The sequence below is a fragment of the Drosophila albomicans genome, chromosome 2R (assembly GCF_009650485.2).
Source record: "Drosophila albomicans strain 15112-1751.03 chromosome 2R, ASM965048v2, whole genome shotgun sequence".
Classification (NCBI taxonomy): domain Eukaryota; kingdom Metazoa; phylum Arthropoda; class Insecta; order Diptera; family Drosophilidae; genus Drosophila; species Drosophila albomicans.
Window position 1 is genome coordinate 15,979,951 of NC_047631.2, and position 22,244 is coordinate 16,002,194.

Here is a 22,244-nt window from a genome sequence, read left to right on the forward strand (position 1 = left end):
GGACCGGAAAAGACAATTTAAATTACTATGTTTTTAATAGCCTATACTTAAAAATAGATTTATTTTTATTTAGAAATCAATCAAACATTGTCTCATCTGTCTAGAACAAGTTAGAACTATATACTTTGCACTTTCGTTAGATTAGTAATATACAATAAATACGGGAAATAAAATATGCCAATCATCTATGAGACTGCGGCGAGGTTAAATCTATCTGAACTATCGATGAGGCTGTAACATTGAGGTTTTCTTGGCGTTCGCTTTCTGGATTCCCAACTTGTAGTAGCTGGTTCCACTTATCAACATAAGGGCTATTGCATTGAATGCGATTCCACAGTATGCTAAGGCCCTTTAAATCGCTGGTGGACACATCGAAGGGCAACCATTGATCTCCGGTGCATGAAACAGTGACCCCTTTGATCTTGGTGGGCAATTCGCTGGCATTCATATATATGTTGGTGGCTTCAGATAATACTCGTACACTGCAAGCAAGGAGTGTTGTTTGTAAATATTCCATCTATATAATGATAGTAGTGATAGGTAAACTTACCATCCCCTGTACTGATTGTGTTCTTTTCTCACCTCTGCCAAACGCTCTTGCATAGCATCATTGCGTTGTTTGGCCGACGTCACTTGTTCTTGGACGGCTTCGATTAGCGCCTCGCCCGCTTCCAGATCTTTGCGTCGTTTGAGTGTTATTGCGTTAACCTTTTCATATGCACGCTTCTGTTTCTCAATTGTTTCATTAACTGACGCTATTATAGGTAGAAAGATTTATTTATTTTGATTTCATACATAACACACAGAAGTCACACACACATACCAACATTGTTGCGTACTTTTGTTGTTTGTTTGACACACGCATTCATTTGTTGACCCGCTCGCATTTCATTCGATAGCATCGTCATAAGACGTTTATTAATATCAAATTGCTGTTGAGCCATTGTTATTCGTTCGTTAAATCGAATTCAATTTAAAATAAGCGCTTCGGATGCTTGCATTCCAGCTATACTATGTGAGAGACGCTTCCACTAATGAAGTGCTGCCAGATTATCAATTACTGTGCGTGTTAGAGATGAGAGTCGTTGCCTTAAAGTAAATAATATTTTTTATCAAGTTGTTAATAATTAAATCACTTAAATTAAATTTTTTTTAACAATAAATAATTTATTTTATTGTTGCTAATTTAAAATATTTCCAAATATTCATTATTAATTCTTTGCAGCAGTGCTGCCAGATATTTGTAGTACTGTCGGTAATTTGTAATCGGTGCCAATCAATCGATATTTTTCCATATCGATATTTAAGTCATACCTATTACATTGATAGCCGGCAAAAATTGCAAGTGTGAAAAATTTGCAAAGATTTGTGGACGTGCTAGCTTTGTTGCTCTGCGGTTTTTAACAATTAATGCGTTTGTTGCACAGCACAAAGGCAATAAGCACTATATTAAATCGCAGCCACATCAATAGCTTCCCTGCTAGAAAGGTAAGTAAATAAAGTTTGGATTTAAAGAAATATTCGCACAAAACGCCGGTGATGGGGGCGGTATCTTTTTTCATTTTTTTTGCGAACAAAGCGAAAGCGCTCGTCATTAAGTTGCTAAAAATAAATAAGACATTTGCATAAACAATCTGCGTTGCTGTCTAAAGCCCCATTGAGTGCACAAATATATGTAAATACTTTATGTATATGTAGCATTTACCGTTTGTTGTTGACAAAATGGAGAATAAATCTTGAACCCCCTTTTGCCGTCTCAGGCTGTTAGCCACTTGTTGGTCTCGTTTTGACCACAAGGTCAGGACGCTTCGCCTTTGCGAAGTCAATGCGCTGCGCGGCTGTTTGATGACGTCGCTGCTCGTTCGTCTTATCAATCTGTGTTATATTCGGCAGCTGAAAGACCCCCCACCCCGCATTAGTATTAAGCATATTCCGTTTAATTGCCGGGTCGCAATTGCAGATAGTATACAGTGTCTATAAATGGGATTAAAGATTAGACTATGAGATTTTGTTGTGACTAATATTCCGATTCAATATTAAAAATTGTCAGTTTATGTTTTTTACATGTGACAGAGAACTGGAAGTCACATAATACTAAATATTATTTTTTTGTAGTTTATTTTTTTTGTAATTTACTAAACAACTGTTTCGAATGATTAGAACGGGAGTGAAATCAGTAATTCCAATCAAACTGTGTCATGTGCACAAGTTTACGGTACAAAGTCAGGGTTTTGCGCCAACCTGGAGTATCATAAATTCAAGCAATTCAACGATTAAGGTACTCCACATAATTTATGATCCTTTCGATTCCAATACGAATTAGCAAAGAGTCAATACAATTCAGTATTTATTTTGTTCTCTTGCAGATGGCCACGGAAATTAAATTCAATGAATCGCTAACGCGTAGCGATCCGCAGCTGCAGCCCGTGTTGATCATTGGCCAGCTGCGTCATCTCAATCTGCTGAAGTTTGGCCATTTGGCCAGCAAACTGGAGCCCCGTGTCACCGAGGAGACATTCAAAAGTGCCATTGCCTGCTTGCATCCGGCACCAACGGACAAATGCTCGTTGTATTTGGATGTGGCCACCGTTGCCGCCTTGCCATTGAAGGCATCCCGACATAATACCGCATCGCGTGCACACTCGATTACGCGTCTGGTAAAGAATCATGTGCTTAATGTCAACGAGGAAAACGTCGTGTTGGTCTGCGAGCGCGAGAACATCTTTGCCAGTGCCTGTGCTGTAGTCCGTGCCTTTCCTCTTTATTCCCGTAAAACGGGCAGCGGGAGTGGGAACAAGACGCCCAATGCCGGTGGAGATGCTGATGCCAGTCGTTCAGTGATAAACGTGGAGTTTGTGGTCATTGATAAGGATGGTTGCATCGAGGAGAAACCACTGACTCAGGATGAGCTCAACTGTCTGCAGGAGTCGGAGCGTAGCATACGTTTGGCAGCACGCATTGTCGACACGCCGTGCAACGAGATGAATGTAGACCATTTCATTGAGAATGTGCGCGAATTTGGCAAAGAGTTGTCTTTGGAGCCACAGATCATACGTGGCGAGGAGCTGAAGGAGCGCGGATTCGGTGGCATCTATGGTGTAGGTAAGGCGGCAGCTGTGCCACCAGCTCTCGTTGTGCTCTCCCACGAGCCGAAAGGTGCCCAGGAGACCATTGCGCTGGTGGGCAAGGGCATTGTCTACGATACTGGTGGCCTGAGCATCAAGGGTAAAACTGCCATGCCAGGAATGAAGCGGGATTGCGGTGGAGCTGCTGCTATATTGGGTGCCTTCTATACGGCTGTCAAGTGTGGGTTCAAGGACAATTTGCACGCTGTCTTTTGCTTGGCTGAGAACTCTGTGGGACCAAATGCCACGCGGTAAGTTGTCATTTCACTAATTAAATATATGCCAAGCAATTCATTACTTTGACTTACTTTGTAGTCCTGATGATATTCATACGCTGTACTCTGGTCGCACAGTGGAAATCAATAATACGGATGCTGAGGGGCGTTTGGTTCTTGCTGATGGTGTTTGTTTTGCCAACAAGGATCTGAAGGCGAACATTATTTTGGATATGGCCACATTGACTGGTGCTCAAGTGAGTTAATATTATTATTTTGTCTATTAATTTTAGTAAATGCAATTAATATGATTATTACTAATCCGTAATGGATTAGTTGCAAATAATTGAATTTTTAAGTCACATTTAAAAAAAATTTGCTGTAGAAAACTCTTATATTCGCTTTATGCAAAATTTTACTAAAGACCAAAGAACGATTAATTTAAATGCATTGCATGTAAGTGCATATTTTACAATAATACAATTCCTCATAATTTATGAGGTATCCAATTTTCATTAAGACAGCCAAAAGGAGCTCAGCTTAATTATTTTAGGATAAGTTATAGTTCTATGTATGTACATATATAGTTTTTTATAGTTTAGTTTGTTATAGTTTCATATTGCAGTTAAATGCATAATTTTGTATTTAAAAGAAGAGTGTCCGATTATCGATATTATAAAGTTATTTTCAGATTTAAAAATTCTAAATAAATTGTTCATTGTAAAATTATTTGCATGCAATTATTTGCCACATATTTTTAACAACTACAGAAATTCTAGTTATTTGCAAATGTAGGAAAATGCTTGTTGCATTATTGCTGTTGCAATAGATTTTAAAGCAAATAATTTATACTTTCCGCATTCTGAAATGCAACTAATTAAGACCTTCGACTTGTTGAGGCGTTAAAGAAACTCATTTTCTTAATGCCCTGGCTTCTAAACAAAACTTGCCATGGCAAATGTTGAAAGTAGTTGGCGATGGCTGTTTCTATTCCTGACGAATTGTGCACATTTTAGCCCCGCCATACTGGGATGCATTTTTCTTGCGTTCCGTAAATGCAAAATTTATGCCACGCTTTATAAAAGTCACGAGGTTAATTGGCAAAAATAAATTGCAAATTTGGTTTTTTGGCGGCAACTTGGAGCTGCAACAGCAGCAGTAGCAGCAGTAGCAGCAGCCAACATCAACATCACCACCGCTTTTGCCACCGCGCGCCTCGTGTGCAAAAGAGGCAACAACAAAAGGCAATGAAGCAAACCCGTTTTGCGGTTGCTGCTGATTTTTGGTTGGGGGCTGAAACTAAATCAGAGGGCATTGAGCAAGGTTGCGGAGATGCTTGCCAATGCAGAAGAAGCAAAGGAGTAGGATGGGGAGGGGGTGGGAGAGGGAGAAGGGGAGGCATTGCTGCGATGGCGCACAATTACCATAAATCTTGGATGCAATTTGCTTAAAATATGATGCCAATTTGCGTTATTTGTGGTTCGATGGGAAATAAATCGAAACTGGCCAGGACAGAACAGGACAAGGACACGATGCGACAGCGTAATCGACTGGGACAAAACCTAGAGCACTTATCAAAAAAAAAGTCAACTAAAAATTTTGTAGGCAAGGAAATACAGTTTTTTATGTGTTCCGTTTTCGCCGAAATTGTTTAGAATTTGTTTTGACGCTTGTTGTGTTTAATTTCATTAAACACGCGCACACAAGCACACTCACACACACTTTTGCACACACCCCTGCGGATATACAAATTGCTGTACACTTCTGCAACATGCAATAATATTAATTGCCAACATTGGCGCAACTGCGACTGCAACAACGAGAACAATAACAACAACAATAAGTAACAAAACTAACAATGTTTAAATTGCCAGACTAACAAATACCTCATATGAATATTGAGTTTTGTGCACTTCAACTGTGAAAGTTAGTTTACAATAAATAACAAAAAAAAAAAATACTTTTCGGTATTTCCTTTTCATGCTGAAAGTAGTCACCTTGAAATACCTTCTGCACTTGGAATTTTATCTAGGGTATATTATAACAACCAACAAAACAGCAGCCAACACTTTGGTGCTTTTACATTTTATGTTGCTGCTGCTTGTTATGCCGAATGTTGTTGTTGTTGCTGTTGCTGTTGTTGAGTGTATGTGTGTTTGTGTGTTCCTTTCATTTGTCCAGCTGTAGTTGAACACGCGCCATGCAGTCAGTGCTTGGCAATTCCTCGCTCTCGTCCTGATGCTGTTGCAGTTGTTGTTGTTGTTTCTGTTCAGGGTTCGGTGTTGCTTGTGCTAAATAACCTTGCACCTTTTTATTGCTGTTGGCGTCGGAAACTTGCAATTTTCGGTGGCAAGCATGCATCGCCGCTTGGCTGCGCCCTGCTGCAACTTTCTGATGTGTAACACACACTGCTCCCTCCTAGCCCTTCAGTTTCATCCGGACGGGGGCAACTTAACAATGTTAGTAGCATTCTTGTTGTAGTGTGGCGTTTTATTGTTAGAATTTTCGCCGTTGAATATTGCATGTTTTCAATCGCTTGAAATGGCCTCCCATTAAAGGCATATCATTCTCCGTTGTTTCGTTTTACTCACTTTCAGTTATTCTCTTACTCGTCTTTTCAGGGTATAGCAACAGGCAAATATCATGGTGCCATATTGACAAACTCGGAGCCATGGGAGGCAAAGGCATTGCAAGCCGGACGCAAATCCGGCGATTTATTGGCGCCCATTATTTATAGTCCCGAATTGCATTTCTCGGAATTTGCATCGGCCGTCGCTGATATGAAAAACTCTGTAGCGGTAAGTACCCAAAAGCAAAGCAAAAAACCAAAAAAAAAAAAAAAAGAAAACCATACCATAAAAGAAGCAGTTGACAACAAAACCAACCTTCTGCCCACACACACGCACACACACACATCAAACAATTCGCCCATACGTACACTTACATCCATATTCACGCACACTCTCACACGTCTCTGTCAAAGTAGAAAAAGTCGATTTTTATGCGGAATTATTCTTCTTTTTTTCCGAGTTTGAGTTGGCAAAAAATTGTGGCAGTTGATTGGAAACTAACAGTAGACTGAGAAATATCAGCCTAAATGCGCTTTTAAGTTCTCTTCAGTGTTTCTTGTTTCTGTTTTGGTTGGAAAATTGGAATCTATTTCTTACATTAATCTACTTCTATTTTATTTTTGTCTGGAAACTTGCAATCAGAGCCATCTATAGCAATAAAAGACACATAATTAAAAGAAAAATTTATCAATCTAAATCTATTAATTTTCGCCTATTAAACCGTTTTGTCTCACACTTTTATATTTGTATAAACTTCGCTCGAAATCGTACTTAATTTGATCGGATAACTGTATAATTTCACATTATGTCAAAAGTCAACAACTTCCATCATAAATGTTAAAAGTCACATCTTGAAAACTTGTTAATTTGACTAAATACAATTACTGACTTACGTTCTTTACTTAAATATTTCGTTGATGTTTTAAGTGCAGTTATTATTTATTATTTTGCCCTGCGAAAATCAATAGAAAATTTAAAGCCACGCTGGAGCTTAAGTGCTAAATAACTTGCAACGAAATATGGTTGATCAATAATGGACATCGCTGCAGACTCATTCATAAAGCAACGCACACACACATACATATGTATGCTTATACCCAAAATTCCGAAACACAGACAGTAATAGTAAAGCCAAAATAAAGTAACGTGTGTGTGTGTGTTGGGGTTTTTGCAAATATGTTACACAGATTTTTAATTAACTTTATCAGGGGGGTCAACTCAATATTTGGTTTTCTTTTTGCCGCCGCAATGTTGCGAAAAATGATGGACGTCATGTTCGGTTTAAAGATTGATTAGTATTACTGTGATTTACTATACCCACGTTGCACACACCCACACCCACACACACACAAAGAGAGATATGGAGAAGTGTACACACACGTGGACTTGGGGCACATGGCTCTCTCAGCTCACATGTATCAAAAACTTTGGCGTTCAATCTACGTTGGCAGCCATTGGATAAAAGTAATGTTACAGGATCGGGGTTATGGAAGTGGTTTGCTGTTGCTATTGCTGTGGTGTGGTGCGGTGCGGTCCGATGCGTAGCGTGGCGCCTCAAGCTACACCACAACAGCAACCAAATCGAGTTACCTTATTGTACATCTAAAACGCTTCGGATCAATGGTCATTCATCATTGTCACGCCATGGGCCATGGGCGACTGTCGCCTGCTGACTGCCGCCTGCTGACTGCTGCATGACTGGGGATGCGTAGGTGTCAGAAGAGGTCAAGTGGCATGGCAGCATTGGCAGCTTGGCCACCTGCCATTACCTGCAGCACAATCGTACTCCCTCTCTCTCTCTTTCTCTTTCAAAACTTGCCACTTGACTTGCCTCTCGCATTCTCTCGCTCTCTTGGCTGTTGGCTGTTTGATTTTTCGACCACTTTGATGGTCGTTGTTTTTGTCTCCGTTGACAAAAAACAAGTCCCTGTTGTGGCCCAGCCACGCCCCCGCACCGACTGCATTTGATGTGACATCAGCGCTGCGCCGCGCACTTTGTCAATGTGCCTGTGATAAAGTGTTTTTAACTCAAAATGCATTCAACGTTAAATGCGAAAAAGGTGAAGCGATAGCAGACCCTCCAAAAAAATCTGTGTGCCAAGTATGCTCGATTCCTGCATACCCTTTACTATCACAAATGAAGTCGTTTATGCTTTTCATCAGCTGCTTGCTTAGTGCAGAGTATACATAATGGAGCTGCGCTGTGCCACGAGTTTCGTTTAAATTACATGACTTTTTGCTAGTTGCCCACTAAATGGACGGATTATGAGTGTTGTTAGTGGTTTGGTGGCTCTTTGTGGAGCTGCTTTTGTTTTACTACGCCCTCCTCTAAAACAGTCGCTGGTTCATTTTGACGAGGTTCTGAATGGGTTTTTGGTTGTGTTTCGCTATTAGCTAGGCTTTCATTGCAATTTGGCACTGAACTAGGGTTAACTTTTGGAATTGGCAAGTAATTAGCATTTGGAAAAGGTTCGCGTCAAAAGTAGAAATCAAATTCAAAGGGAATGTGTTTGGGGTTGTTTCGAATTTGATTGTAATAAGCCAAGAATATCCACAACGAATTTAGTTTCCAATTTAAAACCAGACACGGATTACATTTATTTCGCAAAACGAGCTAAACATAGAAAACATAGAAAACGAAAGCGAAATAAAATTCAAATTGTTTCTCAATTTTGAGCAGCCTTCAAGCGAGAGAAGAACATTGCTGTCTCCGTCGTCATCATCGTCGTCGACGTCGAGTAAGTTACTCAAATTTTATGACTGTGAAATTTTACCATTGTTGGTAATTGATTTTTATGTTAAATCGTAAAATGCTGCTGGCAGCGCTCAGGCCAGAGAGCATGAATTTTAGATAAACCCATCGAGCATGCGGAGCAGCCAGCAACGTGTTGCAATGTCTTTTGTGCGGCTTATGCGGCGTATGCGTAATTGCTTTCTTTCACTTTTGTTGTTGTTCGGTTTTGTTTTTGTTGTTCTTGTTTGAATCGCAGTTGGTAAATTTTTATTAAGCGGCAACATTTTAAATTCAATTGTATGGCGACTTTTTACGCTGTTTAATGAATTAAATTGAACTTTTTATGCGCAAAAGTTTGTTTTTATGCTCGTGTATTTTTATTTTTACGCAGCGACCTCAAGGCGCCAAATATGGCCTTTGTTATGCTTTTGTGTGTTTGTTTGCGCTCTTGATTAAATAATGCCAACAGTTTATAAATAATGCCTCAGCTTAGTGATACAGTGGTTTAAATGCAGATTTTAAGTCCCATTCCGCCCAAGCTCTGGCCAGCTACAGACCTGGCTGGTAAGTCACGTAATTTGCGCAATGGCCGCGATTTCCGTTGCCTACTTACGGGGGCGGCAACTACGACAACTGCGGCAACAACTCCTGCAACTCCGGCGACTTTGTTAACACAAATCTTTCCGCTTGTTATGTGTTGGTTTCCGTTCAACTTTTGCACGTCTCTTAGGCAAAGCGCACAACAACAATAACAAAAAATACCAAAAAAAAAAAGGAAAGGAACAAGGAAAACAAGCAACAAAACTCAGCCACTCGCTCACATTGAATGTTCCTAATATTTTCCTTTTGCTCTTTTGCCTTGCTCCTACACGACTCGGCTCGGCTCGGCCCCCGGGTAAAAAGTTTTTAAAGCGCTGCGACATCAGGGGAAAATTGAATAAAAAACGGTTGTCGTTTTCAGCGTGCTCAGGCATCGATTCCACAGACAGTTTCTTTAGCCAGTCAGAAGGCAACTGTCTGTGCAAATCCTTGCGACAGCGACAGCTACGGCAACGTCTTCTCACGCCTTCCGCCCATTCAATGAATGTGTAATTGATACCGAAACCAGTCAAAGGCATTCTCAATACATTGATGCCTTCAAGGCCTCCTCAATGCGTCAAGCGTCCGCTAAACGGGGTACGTAACGTGACAGAGAGAGGGGGAGAGAGAGAGAGCGTGGCTGGTGTGGCAAGTATTACGCCTGTCATTGATGTAAGCTTCCTTGAGCATCGTGTTCTGCTTAAGTGTTTGTCGCTGCCTTTAAAGACCCAAGCAGTTAGACCCATCAGCTGGATAAACAGCAAGTTAATCGCTTGCAGTTTATGTTCTCGATTGCATCGATTTATCATATGAATTCCACCAGTTCACATTTTTTGTTAAATATTTCTTTATTGTATGTTTTACGTCTTATGGATGGAACTACATTAATAGTTGATTTGTGGTAGATATTTGAACAATGATATAAGTTATCATTGTAATTTTAAATGCAGTTAACTATAGAGAAGGTGTGGTAAAATCTGTTGTAAAACGTATTGAATTCTATGTTAAGTTGTTGATAGATATTGTGAATAAAGAAGTTTGCTTTAAATTTATAGTGTGATGTTGACTTTTCAATTTACTATGAACATTCGATTTAAAGACGATGCTGCAGATTTGTTTGGACTATTATATTCAATAAATGTGAATAATAATTGTGAACACAGATGTACTATCAAATAAAGGTCTTATAGATGTGGACACCAATTCTAAAGGTAGAAATTTACTACAGAGAAGATGCTGTAAAAATATTTGAAAACACTACATTCTATTTAGAACTGATAAATGTGACGATAACAATTGTGAAAATAAAAGTTGCCACAATATTAAATATACATTGATAAAATTGGCAATCCAATAAAATTTAATAAAATACTGCAGATTATTTTTAGCACAATATTCAGTTGACAACTGATAATAACTGCTAGAAAGGAAGTTTGTTCCAAGTAGAGTTGTGCAATATTTGATTAAGATCTCCTAAATGTTGATAGTAATTCCAAATTTAAAAAGATACGTCAAATTGTTGTAAACTCGATATGCAATCAAGAGCTGATAGATGGTAAAACGCTTATGTATTCCGGACAAGTTTCTGATTATAGGCAGACGCATACGCGTCGGCTACTTAATGACAGCTTAAATGTATAGGCAACGTAGTGCGATAATTTTGACTGCTAATTAAAATGCACGTTAATCGTAAATGGGATGCGGATGGCATCGCATCAAAAATTGCCATCGATTCCCTCGTATGTGTCACACGTGGCAGCGACGGGACGAGTTGGTTTGGGTTGGGTCTAGGTTTTGGGTTTTCGGGGGCTTGGGGTTTGGGCTTGGGGTTTGGGTCTGGTCACGTAGCTAACCGCAATTAGTCGGCGACCCCATTGCCAAACTTGATATGTGGCGATGTGTGCACAGCTCCTCGCCTATTTACAAAAGGTTCACACAATCAATGCGTCGCGCAATGCAATCAATGCTAATGACATTATGTTGACAAATGTTTGCCATTATTGATGAAAGCGCGTAGGCTCGTACTCTCTCTCTCTCTCTCTCACTGTGCGCCAGAGTCGGTTGAATGAGCTGATTCAAACTGATTCGAGTCCATTCGTTAAATTCCCCCTTCCGCGTTTTTACCCGGAATTGTGTAAAGCGAACTAACCCAGAACGTTTGCAATGAATAAATTGTTTAACATTTAATTAGAAACATTGCTTTGCGTTTAAAAAACAAATTTAATAAAATTGTTTTATGTGTTTCGTAAAACTCTTTGATGTGAACCTTTCGATTAGACAATGCGTAAATAACAAAGTTAACATGTCTTTAGAATTTAATTGAAAATCGCTTGTTAATATGCAAAATGTCAGTTTCACTTTGCAAAGCAAATTTCCAAGCACATTTCACAATTGAATGCGATTAGTTAGCAAGTTCTTTGTCAATAGAAGTTTGTCAGTAAATAAATCTCAACTTTCAAGTTGCGCTTCACAACAAAAGCAAAAAACACAAACTGGTATTTTCTAAGCGGTAAAACCGCCAAAAGCAGTTGAAACATCACGTGAAGAACATTTTACAGGAACAGCAACAACTACAGAAATATGTGAATAGAAATCTTTACTTTACGCTGCTGCAATGGACTACTAACTTCCGCTGCACGATGAAAGACTTTTCATGTTCTCTGTATGTGTGGGTGTTGGTGTGTGCGTGAATGTGCATATGAGTGAGCGTGTGTGCGTGTGTGCGTGTGTGTTGGGGAAATTTTCATTTTGGGCATATCGCGTTGTCATGCAATTTTCCTTTGCAAAGCACTGGGTGTCCTGTCCGCTGCTGCTGTCGACATATTCCAGTTGTGCTGATCTTATAGTGACTAATGGGTATATTATGTGCAGCGCTGAAGTTGTATATTTTCATTCATAATAACAAATATTTTGTACATTATTTAGTTTCTTTTATTGATTAGCGAAAGGAATTGAAATTATTAAAATTAAATTTATTTTGAACTTTTCTGCTTTGTTCAGTTCAACGGAAATGCATTAACAGTTTGTTAAACAGGGTATCATTCCGTCGATTACTCTTTTTCAGCGTCTTAACACTTGCTTTTTATATTTGGGCAACGCTCGGCATACGTTCTTTAACATATTACATACGTGTGAGGCTGCATATACATTGGCTTCTTACACATGCATGTAGCTGCCACTGTGCACAGTGGGTCTCATAGCATAAAGTCGGAGTAACTTCTTCGCCTTATCATATTATAATACTCAATTTGGATTCGAGGCAATAAGTGTGCAATGTTAGTTGCTAAAATATCAGTTGCTCCCATTGTATTGCGGCACTTTATGTTTTCCCATTTAAGCTGTGTAATTTCCGTTCAAGTTAGCAGAGCGACAGCTTCCGTTTCTGGGTAGCTGCCATTGCAAGGCATATAATTTAGGCATTAGCACATTTATATAAGTATTTATCTATGTACATATGTATGCATGTGTGAGCATGTGTTCACTCGCCATGTACTACACATGGAGTACACATGGAAGATGCCTCCTGGTTGCGCTGTGCTGCGCTGCAGGATGCTTTTTAATAAAACGTCGTGTTGTTGGTTGTGTTGTACTTGTTGCATTTACCATTTCACCATTCAGCATTCAACATTTTCATTTTCTTGCTTATTTTCATTGTTATTGTTTTTCGGCTTTTACTTTTGGAATTTTCTAACTTTATATTCGCTATTTTGCTTTTTCAGGATCGCCAAAATGCTCAGGCTTCTTGCGCTGGACTCTTTGTGGCCGCTCATCTGGGTTTTGATTATCCAGGGGTCTGGATGCATGTTGATATGGCAACGCCTGTCCATTGTGTAAGTAATTGCACTCCCCAATCGACACACACACACACACACACATTTAACTGCCATTGTTGTTGTTTATCTGTTGCAGGGCGAACGTGCCACAGGCTATGGTGTCGCATTGCTGCTCACACTGTTTGGCAGCCGCACAAACTGCGCCCTGTTGCAGTCGATTGCACCCACTGATGAGGAGCCTCCATCGAAGCGTATGTGCCGCGATTAGCGTCTAACGGTCGCTGCGTTCAAGCATTTCAATCAAGTTTACACACACAAACACACATACAAACACACAAACATACGTATCCAGACTGCAATTATATACGATATGGTAGACAGCAGATATGTGAAAACACATGCATGCGACATGCTGAAATAAATGCCAATTAAATTAAGTAGTTGTCAGGCAATAAAAAGAATTAAAGAAACGGCTTGCCTTGGCTCAACTTCAATATTTCACAAGCGAGTTGCTCCTCCTGGTGTTGCTGCTGCTGTTCAATTAGACAACTGCTGTGCGAATGCGAGTGCGCAGGTTAAGTGGATTCATCGTCATCATCATCATCATCAAGCTGATGTGGCTGCTGTCGACAGAAACAACAACAGCAACAACAATGCGAATAACAACAATAGATGCAACGGCGGTGGCAACGTCAACAACAGCATCAACAACAGCTAACAATACAAATTAAATTGCAACATCACCGTGTCACGTCTTTGTTGCCTACTTTTGTGACGAGTCCCGCGGGCTTGTTTGCCCTCGGCATCAGTGTGTGTGTGAGAGAGACAGCGACTGGGAGCCACGCCTCTGCCCCATTTGTCTTCGCCTGCACTTGCCGCCTCTTACACTGCTATTTGCTAAATTTCATTTGGACGCGCGCGCATTTCGCCTTTCAATTTGCCTGTCCTTCCTATGCCCTGTTAAATCGTCGAAAAGGTATTCTAGTCTTTGCTGTGAAAAGTCCAAATGTACGATTTACAGGGTATGCTTGTAGCTGTGCTCATCGCAACAATACACACTCCATACTTGGTTTTTATTATTTCATTTGCTTTCGGGTCTGCGCTCTGGCGCTTTTATTGTTTAATTAGCTTGAAAAAAGTTTATTTTCAGTTGGAAGTGGTGTAAACAACGCGCAAGGTGAGTTGTACGTGAAAGTGCAGGTGATTTGTTAAAAACCTTGAAATGCATCGCAGGTAATGTGCCATTGTGTAAAGCCATAGATTTCAAATGGAAATGGAATGGTTTCTCCAACTAAGTATATGCGAGTGTGTGTTTACCTCTCGCTCTCTATTCTTCTGAGCTCTGTGTGTGCTTCTGTCTTTCTGTCTGTCTGTCAAAGGCTATTGATTTGCTACTGGTAAATATACTTACGAGTTAGTCGCCGTAGCAACGAGTGCTACGAACAATGCTGAAGTGGATTAGACGAGGGAATGAGTAATTTGTTGAACCTGTGCAGCATAACATTAGTCAAGTAAATAAGCTGATTGTACTGAAATAATAATAGATTTGCGCCATCACTTGTCTCATCACTTCATTCACATTAAAACAATTAATGCGGATATAGAATAGAATATATGGAAACCTAGTTGGAGTTTGGATGCACAACTCTTTAAAAATCAAAATTTGGCAAGATTTTCAACAATATTGCTTAAAGAATAATCACAACCAATCTATTAAATCATTATTACGGGTATAGATATAGTTGATAATATAATTCTAGATATTTTCAATATCATTATCATTAAAAGTTCGAAATCTTAACGGGAAAATATTGGAATTTATATATATAATATAGAAGCCTAGCTTTATTTGGATATATAATATTTCTCTTTGAATGTGACAATGATTTTTCAATTATTTTGTATATACAATATTAATAAATAATTGAGAAAATTCTTATGAAAATATAGAAAATATAGAAACCTAGCTCGATTTTAAATGACAATTCAATTTGGCTATTAAATGAACATAATTTTCAACTGTTAGTTAAGACTCGATAGCAGTAGGCGTTTTTTTGCCATACAAATATATTTCTTCAATAAGTTCTATAAAATAACCAAAATCTCAAAATACTGTTTTTAATATTGTATGTACCAAAAGTGAGACGATCATGTCTATATCGTCTCGGGTATAACAATAGCAATTGAGTGTGATGTACACTTATTTTGTATACACGATAGAAATAATTCAATCAAATAATTCTTACGGAAATGGCGTAGTATACATAGAACATAATACATAGTTGGGTTTAGATTTGACACCACTTTAAAATAGCATCTAATTGAGCATGCTTTCATTGAGTTTGTATTCAGAATAATAATTGTTTACAATTCTATCATAGAATATAACTCTGTTTTCTATTAAATTTGTTATATTTTAAGTTTTTTTTTGTCATGTTGCATGTATAATTTATTATTAACATCAGTCACAAATTAAACATTCATGGGAAAGACTAACAGTGTTATTTGGCACTAGTTAAATGTATCCCGAACGTCAATCCAAAAACATAGCTGGAAACACATTTCAAGCGTTATTTATTTATTTTGCTCGGTGTCCGTGTAATATGGTGTTGTTATTGTTACTGACATTGTTGTGGCTTATTTGCATGGCGTATTTAAATTGATTTTGTTTGGTTTTTAACAGCTGAGCTGAGCTGCAGCAGTTTTGTGCGTTGTGTGTTATCACTCATGCGCCACGTTGGCCGCATCAACTGACCCCAGCACATGCGTTTGCATCGAAGCGTGCTGAACCTTAAACGGCTTACAATGTCTTCTCAAGGCGATTGGTGCCAGTGGCCAGCAGCCAGCAGCCAGTTGCTGGTAGCTGGGTGTCCAGTGGCCATTGGCCATAAATATCTTCACACTGCGCAGAGCATCTCTCTCCAAGGACCATCGTCTATCGTCCATTGCCTGGCTCCCTATGCAGCAGTTGACTTTTGTCGCATTGGCGCTTGGCCCCAACGGCGTTGACTGAAGTTTATATTCGGTTTGGTATTTTTTCTTTTTTTTTGTTGTTGTCGTTTTCTATTTTACCGCTTTCACACAACTCAATTTGGAGTCCACTGTGCACAGTGCGTGTGCCTGTTTTGTCGTCTGAGGTGGCGGGGGGAGACAGAAAGGCAGAAAAAACAATAACAATGACAATGACAATATTAGAATTTGTTACCCTCGATGCGAGGAGAGGAGCCTTTGTGGTCATTTTCATTGTTTTCCTTGCGTTGCGTTGTTATTGCTTCAAAAGCTTAACCCCAGCACGGCATTTAAGCTGCTGCACAAGTTGTGCTCGGTCGGTATGCTTGGCATGCTTTGGTCTACGACAAATTCCGCACAAAATAAATTATTTTTTTCGCACCTCAAGTGACAAAGATCCTGCTCCTGGCCATGTTTTCTGTCGGCTTGAATGCTTGGATTTGCCTGCTTGCTTGCTTGCAACTTCTTGAATAATGTACAACTTTGCTCAACTCTCAGCTGTTGATTTCGATTCCCAAGTTGACTGTATGAAAAATAGATAATAATTTCGGCACGCAAAAGTATGAAGGCAACAAAACAAATTGTCAATTTATAAAGTGAAAGTTTCTTGGCTTCAATACACAGTAGCAGCAGCAGCAGTAACTGTAATAGCAACAGTAGAGTCAGTGTCAGCTAATGGATGCCAAAAGTTTAATAAATAAAAAATTAGCTGAATTATGTTGCCTACTTTGTGGCGCAGCAAAAAACCTATTGCGAAGCCATAGCATAACTTAAGTCGCGCGGACAGCTCTCAGTGGACCAATAGCTGTCATAAACAAGTAAAATAACTTTAATCATGACTGATTGACTGCCAGATACCCTAGGCTAACACAAAACTTTTCTTAATTTCAACTAGAAATCAACATTTTTGATTTCATTTGTAACGTTAAAAATTACGTGTAGTTCTTTCTTGCATTGAAGCGACTGCTTTATACCCTTTAATACTCTTGGCTTGCCATTTGATTTTGATCCCGATTATACCAAAAAGGCACAGGCAAATATGACAGTGATGGAATGAGGGCGTGGCCTTGGGGTTGGTCTGTCACAAAACCACAAAATAGAAGCAGCAGCAGCGGCAGCGAGTGCGAGAACGAGTGCGAGAGCGGTCGGTGTAGGCCACAGGGCAATAGCTTAAAATTAGCTATAAGCAAAATTACTGTAAAATGGTTTAAATGAGTGTAAAAGCAAAATATAATAAGCCCAAAAAAGCAGCGACTAATAAAAAAGGGCAGCGTGGAGCAGCAGAGAGCGGCACGACCAAAAATAAAAAACAATGCGATGGATGTGGAGGGGCGGCGGGTGGCCGCACCTCCCGCGGGGCAAGCTGTTAAATGAAGAATAAAGCAACAACAACAACAACGACAAAGTACAGCAAGTAATGTGTCTATGTGTGTATGTGTATGTGTGTGTGTGCGATGGGAAACATATTTTATGAGCTGCTGTTGTTGCTGTCGTTGCTTCTGTTGCCTCTCAAACGCAGCTGATAATAAAACTTTCCTCTCGGTTGGCTACAGCCCGCTGGGAGCGTAATCGAGGCTGTTACATCTATGCTATGGAGTGCACACAGATACATACAAGCATCTGCTCTGTATGTGCTTGTGTGTGTGTGTTTTAAGCGAATCATGATTCGCTGTCGGTGAGAATATGCTTGTTTAAAATAAATATATCTATAGAAATACATATATATCAAAAAGCATAAAGCTGTCTCTGATTAAACAAGGCAACACAAATGCAATATTTATTTATGCAATAGAAGTTGTTAGCAAATCGAGAGCTCTTTTAAATATTTATGCATAATAAGCTATTGTATTTTTGTGAAATAAATCCGCCAACTTTGCATTCTAGAATTGAATTGAGAGACCCAAAATTAAAAAAATAATTTAAATAATACTTTAAAATTTAATTCTTAAATTCAAAGCATAAATAAATAAAAACAATAAAAATAAATAATTTGTGCACATACAAATATTAAATAAATAAATAAATATTCTGTGCAGTAAATAAAAATTTTGAATAAATAAATATATTGAATATTTCTCTTCTAGCTTAAAAAGTTCGCAACACTTTTTTTGTGTTCACTTTCAGACTAACTTATAACATGGTTTTTTAGATAAATTATCTTAACCATGCCGTGCAACAGCTGCTGTCAATTTTACTTCAACAAGATGATCTCGAAAGCCATCGTTTGTTTTAGAAGAGCAACTAGACAGAATTATTGGCAAACTACAAAATGGCCTTTATCATTATTCTGATTATTATTTTTATTGTTGCTTTTGTCATGGCTGTTGTCGTATGACTTGTCAGATAATGACATCAACTTATGTTGCAGACCAAAATGCGATGTTGCAAGTATCTTCTATTATTTTATTTTTTCTTTTTTTCGCTTTTTTGTGAATTGCTTTGCAAACTGTCATGAGATGTAGTACGACACGAGTGGGAGGGGAAAAAAGCGCTTGAAGGCGATGGAAAAAAGGGTCATGCAAAAGGGATTGACTAGGACATGAACATATTCAAATTGCTTTTGGGCAGCTAATAAAAAGCTTGTAATCAAATGGGGCGGACCAGGGCGGCGTTTGCCCGACTTCGGTTGGTCAAAAACTTTTCCTTAACAAAGTCACAAAACTTGGACATGTTCGCTTAAAAATAAAGCAAAAAAAAAGGAGATGAAGTAAAAAAATAAAATATTTCTTCTTGGATATGCATGAGCAGCATGCAGCTTATGCATACAGCCTGTGCCAAGACTTTTACTGCCAGTTAGAAATTTCTCATTTTGTTTTTTTTTGTGTTGTCGTTTTTTGTGCTTTTTGTATTTGATGCTCACTGCCGCTTGCACTTATCCAAGTGGAGAGCAAAAAGTAACTAAGCAAAACACTCGTTGCAGCTACTTAACTTAAAGCTAATTTAAGAGACTGCACATCTATCCTTGTGTGTGTGAGTGTATATGTGTGTGTGTGTGAGCTTTGAGTGCGTATCTTCAGAAGCAAAAGGACTACCTGTCCCAAGCATCCTGTAAGCTGATGCTGTTGCTGTTTCGCATCATCAATGAAAATGCTCGTGAATAATGCAAGCCTAAGAAAATAAGCTGCACTCAAGTGCTCTTTTTACTCCTGCCAACAGCAAAGTTGCAGTTGGAGTTGCAGTTGCTATTGCCATTTCCATCCCATGCCATCTGTAACATCGCCATTCGCCATTCGCTATTGTAGTTGTAGTTTTTGTTGTCATTTCGCGTATTTATCCCTGATAAGAGTTGGAATATACACGGTATATAAATGCATACAATTTTAAATTGTAATTTGCTTTATTTCAGAAATAATTTCTTAAATAAATATATTGTGAACAAATAAAAAACTACAATCGAGTGTGCTCGACAGTGAGTTACCCGATACGCATTTTAAATCAAATATTTTACAAATATTAAAAAAATTGACCCAAAAAATATTAAAATATATCACGGAGTACAAAATATACCAGATTGTGAGCCGAGGCATATAAAACCCGATTGCAGTAGGTGGTTTTTGCCATAGAAAAGTATTTGTTAAATAACTTCTAAAATGTTTGTCTGATGGCATAAAAATTGTCAGAAATCATAAGCAGAGAAGATATTATTGTATGTTTCTTTAGCTTTCAAAGCACGCTTGCTGTTTGGCTATATCGTCTTTGCCGTTAACGCTAATCATAAATATATACACTATACTTTATGGAAGCATAAATTTATACCCTTCTACCCAACGGGTAGTGGATATAAAAACGAAGTAAGTACTTGAGAACATATTGTATAAATTTATAATAAACAATAAAAATATAATAATTCGCAGAGTCTCATTCCTTAACTACTGATATTATTCAACTTTACGTTCAAGGAAAACAAGATACAAGCGAGCAATTTATGCACATGTAAAGTAAAGTAAAAAATAAAGTAATTACGTACTTAAAATACAAAATGACAAGAACTTTATTATTATTTACGCTGACGTAGTTTTATGAGATTTTAATAAAATCAGCGCTCAACTCTTTTTTAACTTCGGCCACAATTTTAACGAAGGAAAAATGAAAAGCCAAGAATTAAGCAAAGTGATTAACGCTGCGAAAAGAGCAAAAATGCATCAAGCTGTAAATAAACAAAAAAACAAACACAAAAAATAAATGACAGCGGTTAAAAGACACAAGCCCAAAAAAAAGAAAACAACCAAATGAAAATGAAAACTTTAAATTGATATGAACAGGACTTAAGGTAGAGCGACACACACACACATACTTGCAGACACACACACATACTGCACGCACAACACGTTGAAAGAGAGCTAAAAATTGCAAGGCAAAATTAAAACTGAAAATCGTTGCTGGCATTGCAAAAGTAAAAGCAAAAGTTGCACAAGGTGCGCCGTGAAAACTTGATACGTAACGTAATATACACATACACACCCGCACACACACACACACATACACTCCGTATTTGGGTGTAGAGCCCTCTTGAAAAAGTAGGCGTTACACGGTCGAAAAACTTGGCTTACGTTGAACTTTAGCCTATAGAGTTTTGGCCGCGTTTACCTTGGCCATAAACTTGCCCGGCGACTTGCTGGCAATTAGTGCACCTTTCACGATGCTTGTATAACGCAGTCTGAGTATGTATCTCTCTCTGTGTGTGTGTGTGTGTGGCGTGACCGTTTAATTCATTTTCACTAGACCTCGGCTCCGTTCCGTTCCTCCCCTCAAACTGTCGCTTTTGCACACAATTTCTCATTCAGAAGTTTTGTGTACCGCGCGCGCGCTTGCAGCAAGTTTGTAATTCTTAGTCTGTTAACAAAGTTCATAAATACTTGGGGGAAGTAAGTTGGTTTCCCCTGCAACATCCACGTCAACATCAACAGCAGTGGCAATGGCAACGATAACAGCGCCCGCTTTTCTACTTGACTTTTTTTCAGCATTCGCCTTCATTTTAATTGCGTTCGTATTTGTGTTTTCACAATCGTTGATGGAAAATCTTGCTAATAATTGTTAGATTTGGCTAATGTTGATACATGTTCTTAAGTTGTCTAACTATTCTACAAAAACATACCATTTCCATACTAAAATACTGCAAAAATGACTGCATCCTTTTCTTTTTTTTGTGTTAAAAACAAGAAGAAGGCAAGAGCATAACAAGGTGAAACTCAAATTTCTGGCTTAAACATTGTGATGTCTCGGCACAAAAACAAATAAAAATAGTTGAGCATGGACTTAATAGGACTTTAAGATACTCTATGATATGATTAATTTGACACAAATAATTTCAAGTGAACAGTTGAATAAATTTAATTTAGTTTATATGATTTGATTCAATTTAGTTCATATTATAGTGACATTTAGTTATTATACTCTTATTTACAAAAAGTATCGATTATCACGAGAATATAGCAAAGCTTCTTAACTATACCTTCTACTCTCTTTTAACTACTTTGCCGTTTAATTTCTGTTCTTATTCTTCGATTGTATTGAATATTTAAGCTGTGTTGCGTATACGACTCGATGGACAGAGATTAACTGTTGTTTCAAGCATTGCCCTGCATGGTCAATAGCTACTGTAGCACTTGATTTCTTTTTGTATTCAATTTACGAGCTGTGCATCGTTAGAGCGCTTGAGGCATTCCATTTGAGGCACGTTATCTGGTATGTGGCATGATGGTAGATCAATGCGGCACAGGTAAATGAGAGAGAGAGAGAGAGAGAGAGTGACTGAAGGAAGGAGGGGTCGATGGAGCAAGGGGGGGCAGCACTTCAAAAAGTAATTGTTTGCGATTTGGAGAGTGTGGCGTGTGTCAGCATCAGAAGTTGCAGCAGCACATCGAAAGTCGTCTGGATGCGGATGTGGACGAGGATGTGGATATGGATGTGGATGTGGATGTGGCTGTGACTGTGGATGCAGTCAGCTTGGCTGGCAGTGCTCTTGAGACATTTGAGTGGCCGCTCGGGTGCCCGAGCCACTAGCAGATGCAACAACAGCTGGAGCAGCAAAGGCAACTCAGTTAAAGCTGTCCTGATGATGCCCGAGGCTGATGCGGGCAGTAGTCTATCTCTCTCTCACTCTCTCTCTGTTTGCATATAACTTTCGCTGTCTCTCTCTGACTTTCTCTGTCTCTCTGTGTTCGCCACGAGGCAAAGGGCAATGAGTTTATTTGCAGTCGAAATATGTCCCTAGACAGCAACAATAGCAATTAGTTCAT

The 22,244-nt window shown here is 38.8% G+C and overlaps 2 protein-coding genes and 1 long non-coding RNA gene across 4 annotated transcripts; 2 read left to right on the forward strand and 1 right to left on the reverse strand.

Moving 5' to 3' along the window:
• Positions 1–32: 32 nt before the first annotated feature.
• On the reverse strand, positions 33–2,034 carry LOC117573453 (kinetochore protein Spc25). The gene is made up of 4 exons (XM_052006620.1): positions 1,706–2,034; positions 824–1,089; positions 551–755; positions 33–482 (listed from the first exon to the last, which is right to left on the reverse strand). Exons 2-4 carry the CDS (start codon positions 942–944, stop codon positions 182–184), a joined length of 627 nt encoding a protein of 208 aa, XP_051862580.1. The 5' UTR covers positions 945–1,089; positions 1,706–2,034; the 3' UTR covers positions 33–181.
• On the forward strand, positions 1,325–13,492 carry LOC117574272 (probable aminopeptidase NPEPL1). Of its 2 annotated transcripts, none has more exons than XM_052006619.1 (6): positions 1,325–1,488; positions 2,367–3,376; positions 3,441–3,597; positions 5,962–6,138; positions 12,943–13,053; positions 13,133–13,492. In XM_052006619.1, the coding sequence occupies exons 1-6, from the start codon at positions 1,411–1,413 to the stop codon at positions 13,262–13,264; spliced, it is 1,665 nt and encodes a 554-aa protein (XP_051862579.1). In that variant the 5' UTR covers positions 1,325–1,410; the 3' UTR covers positions 13,265–13,492. The 2 variants fall into 2 exon arrangements, with proteins under 2 accessions (XP_051862579.1, XP_034113912.2); XM_034258021.2 differs by lacking the exon at positions 1,325–1,488 and adding an exon at positions 2,120–2,278.
• A 6,068-nt stretch (positions 13,493–19,560) lies between these two features.
• On the forward strand, positions 19,561–19,985 carry LOC127565900 (uncharacterized). The gene is made up of 2 exons (XR_007955297.1): positions 19,561–19,796; positions 19,860–19,985. It is a non-coding gene; the product is annotated as an uncharacterized LOC127565900 (long non-coding RNA).
• The last annotated feature ends 2,259 nt before the right edge of the window (positions 19,986–22,244 follow it).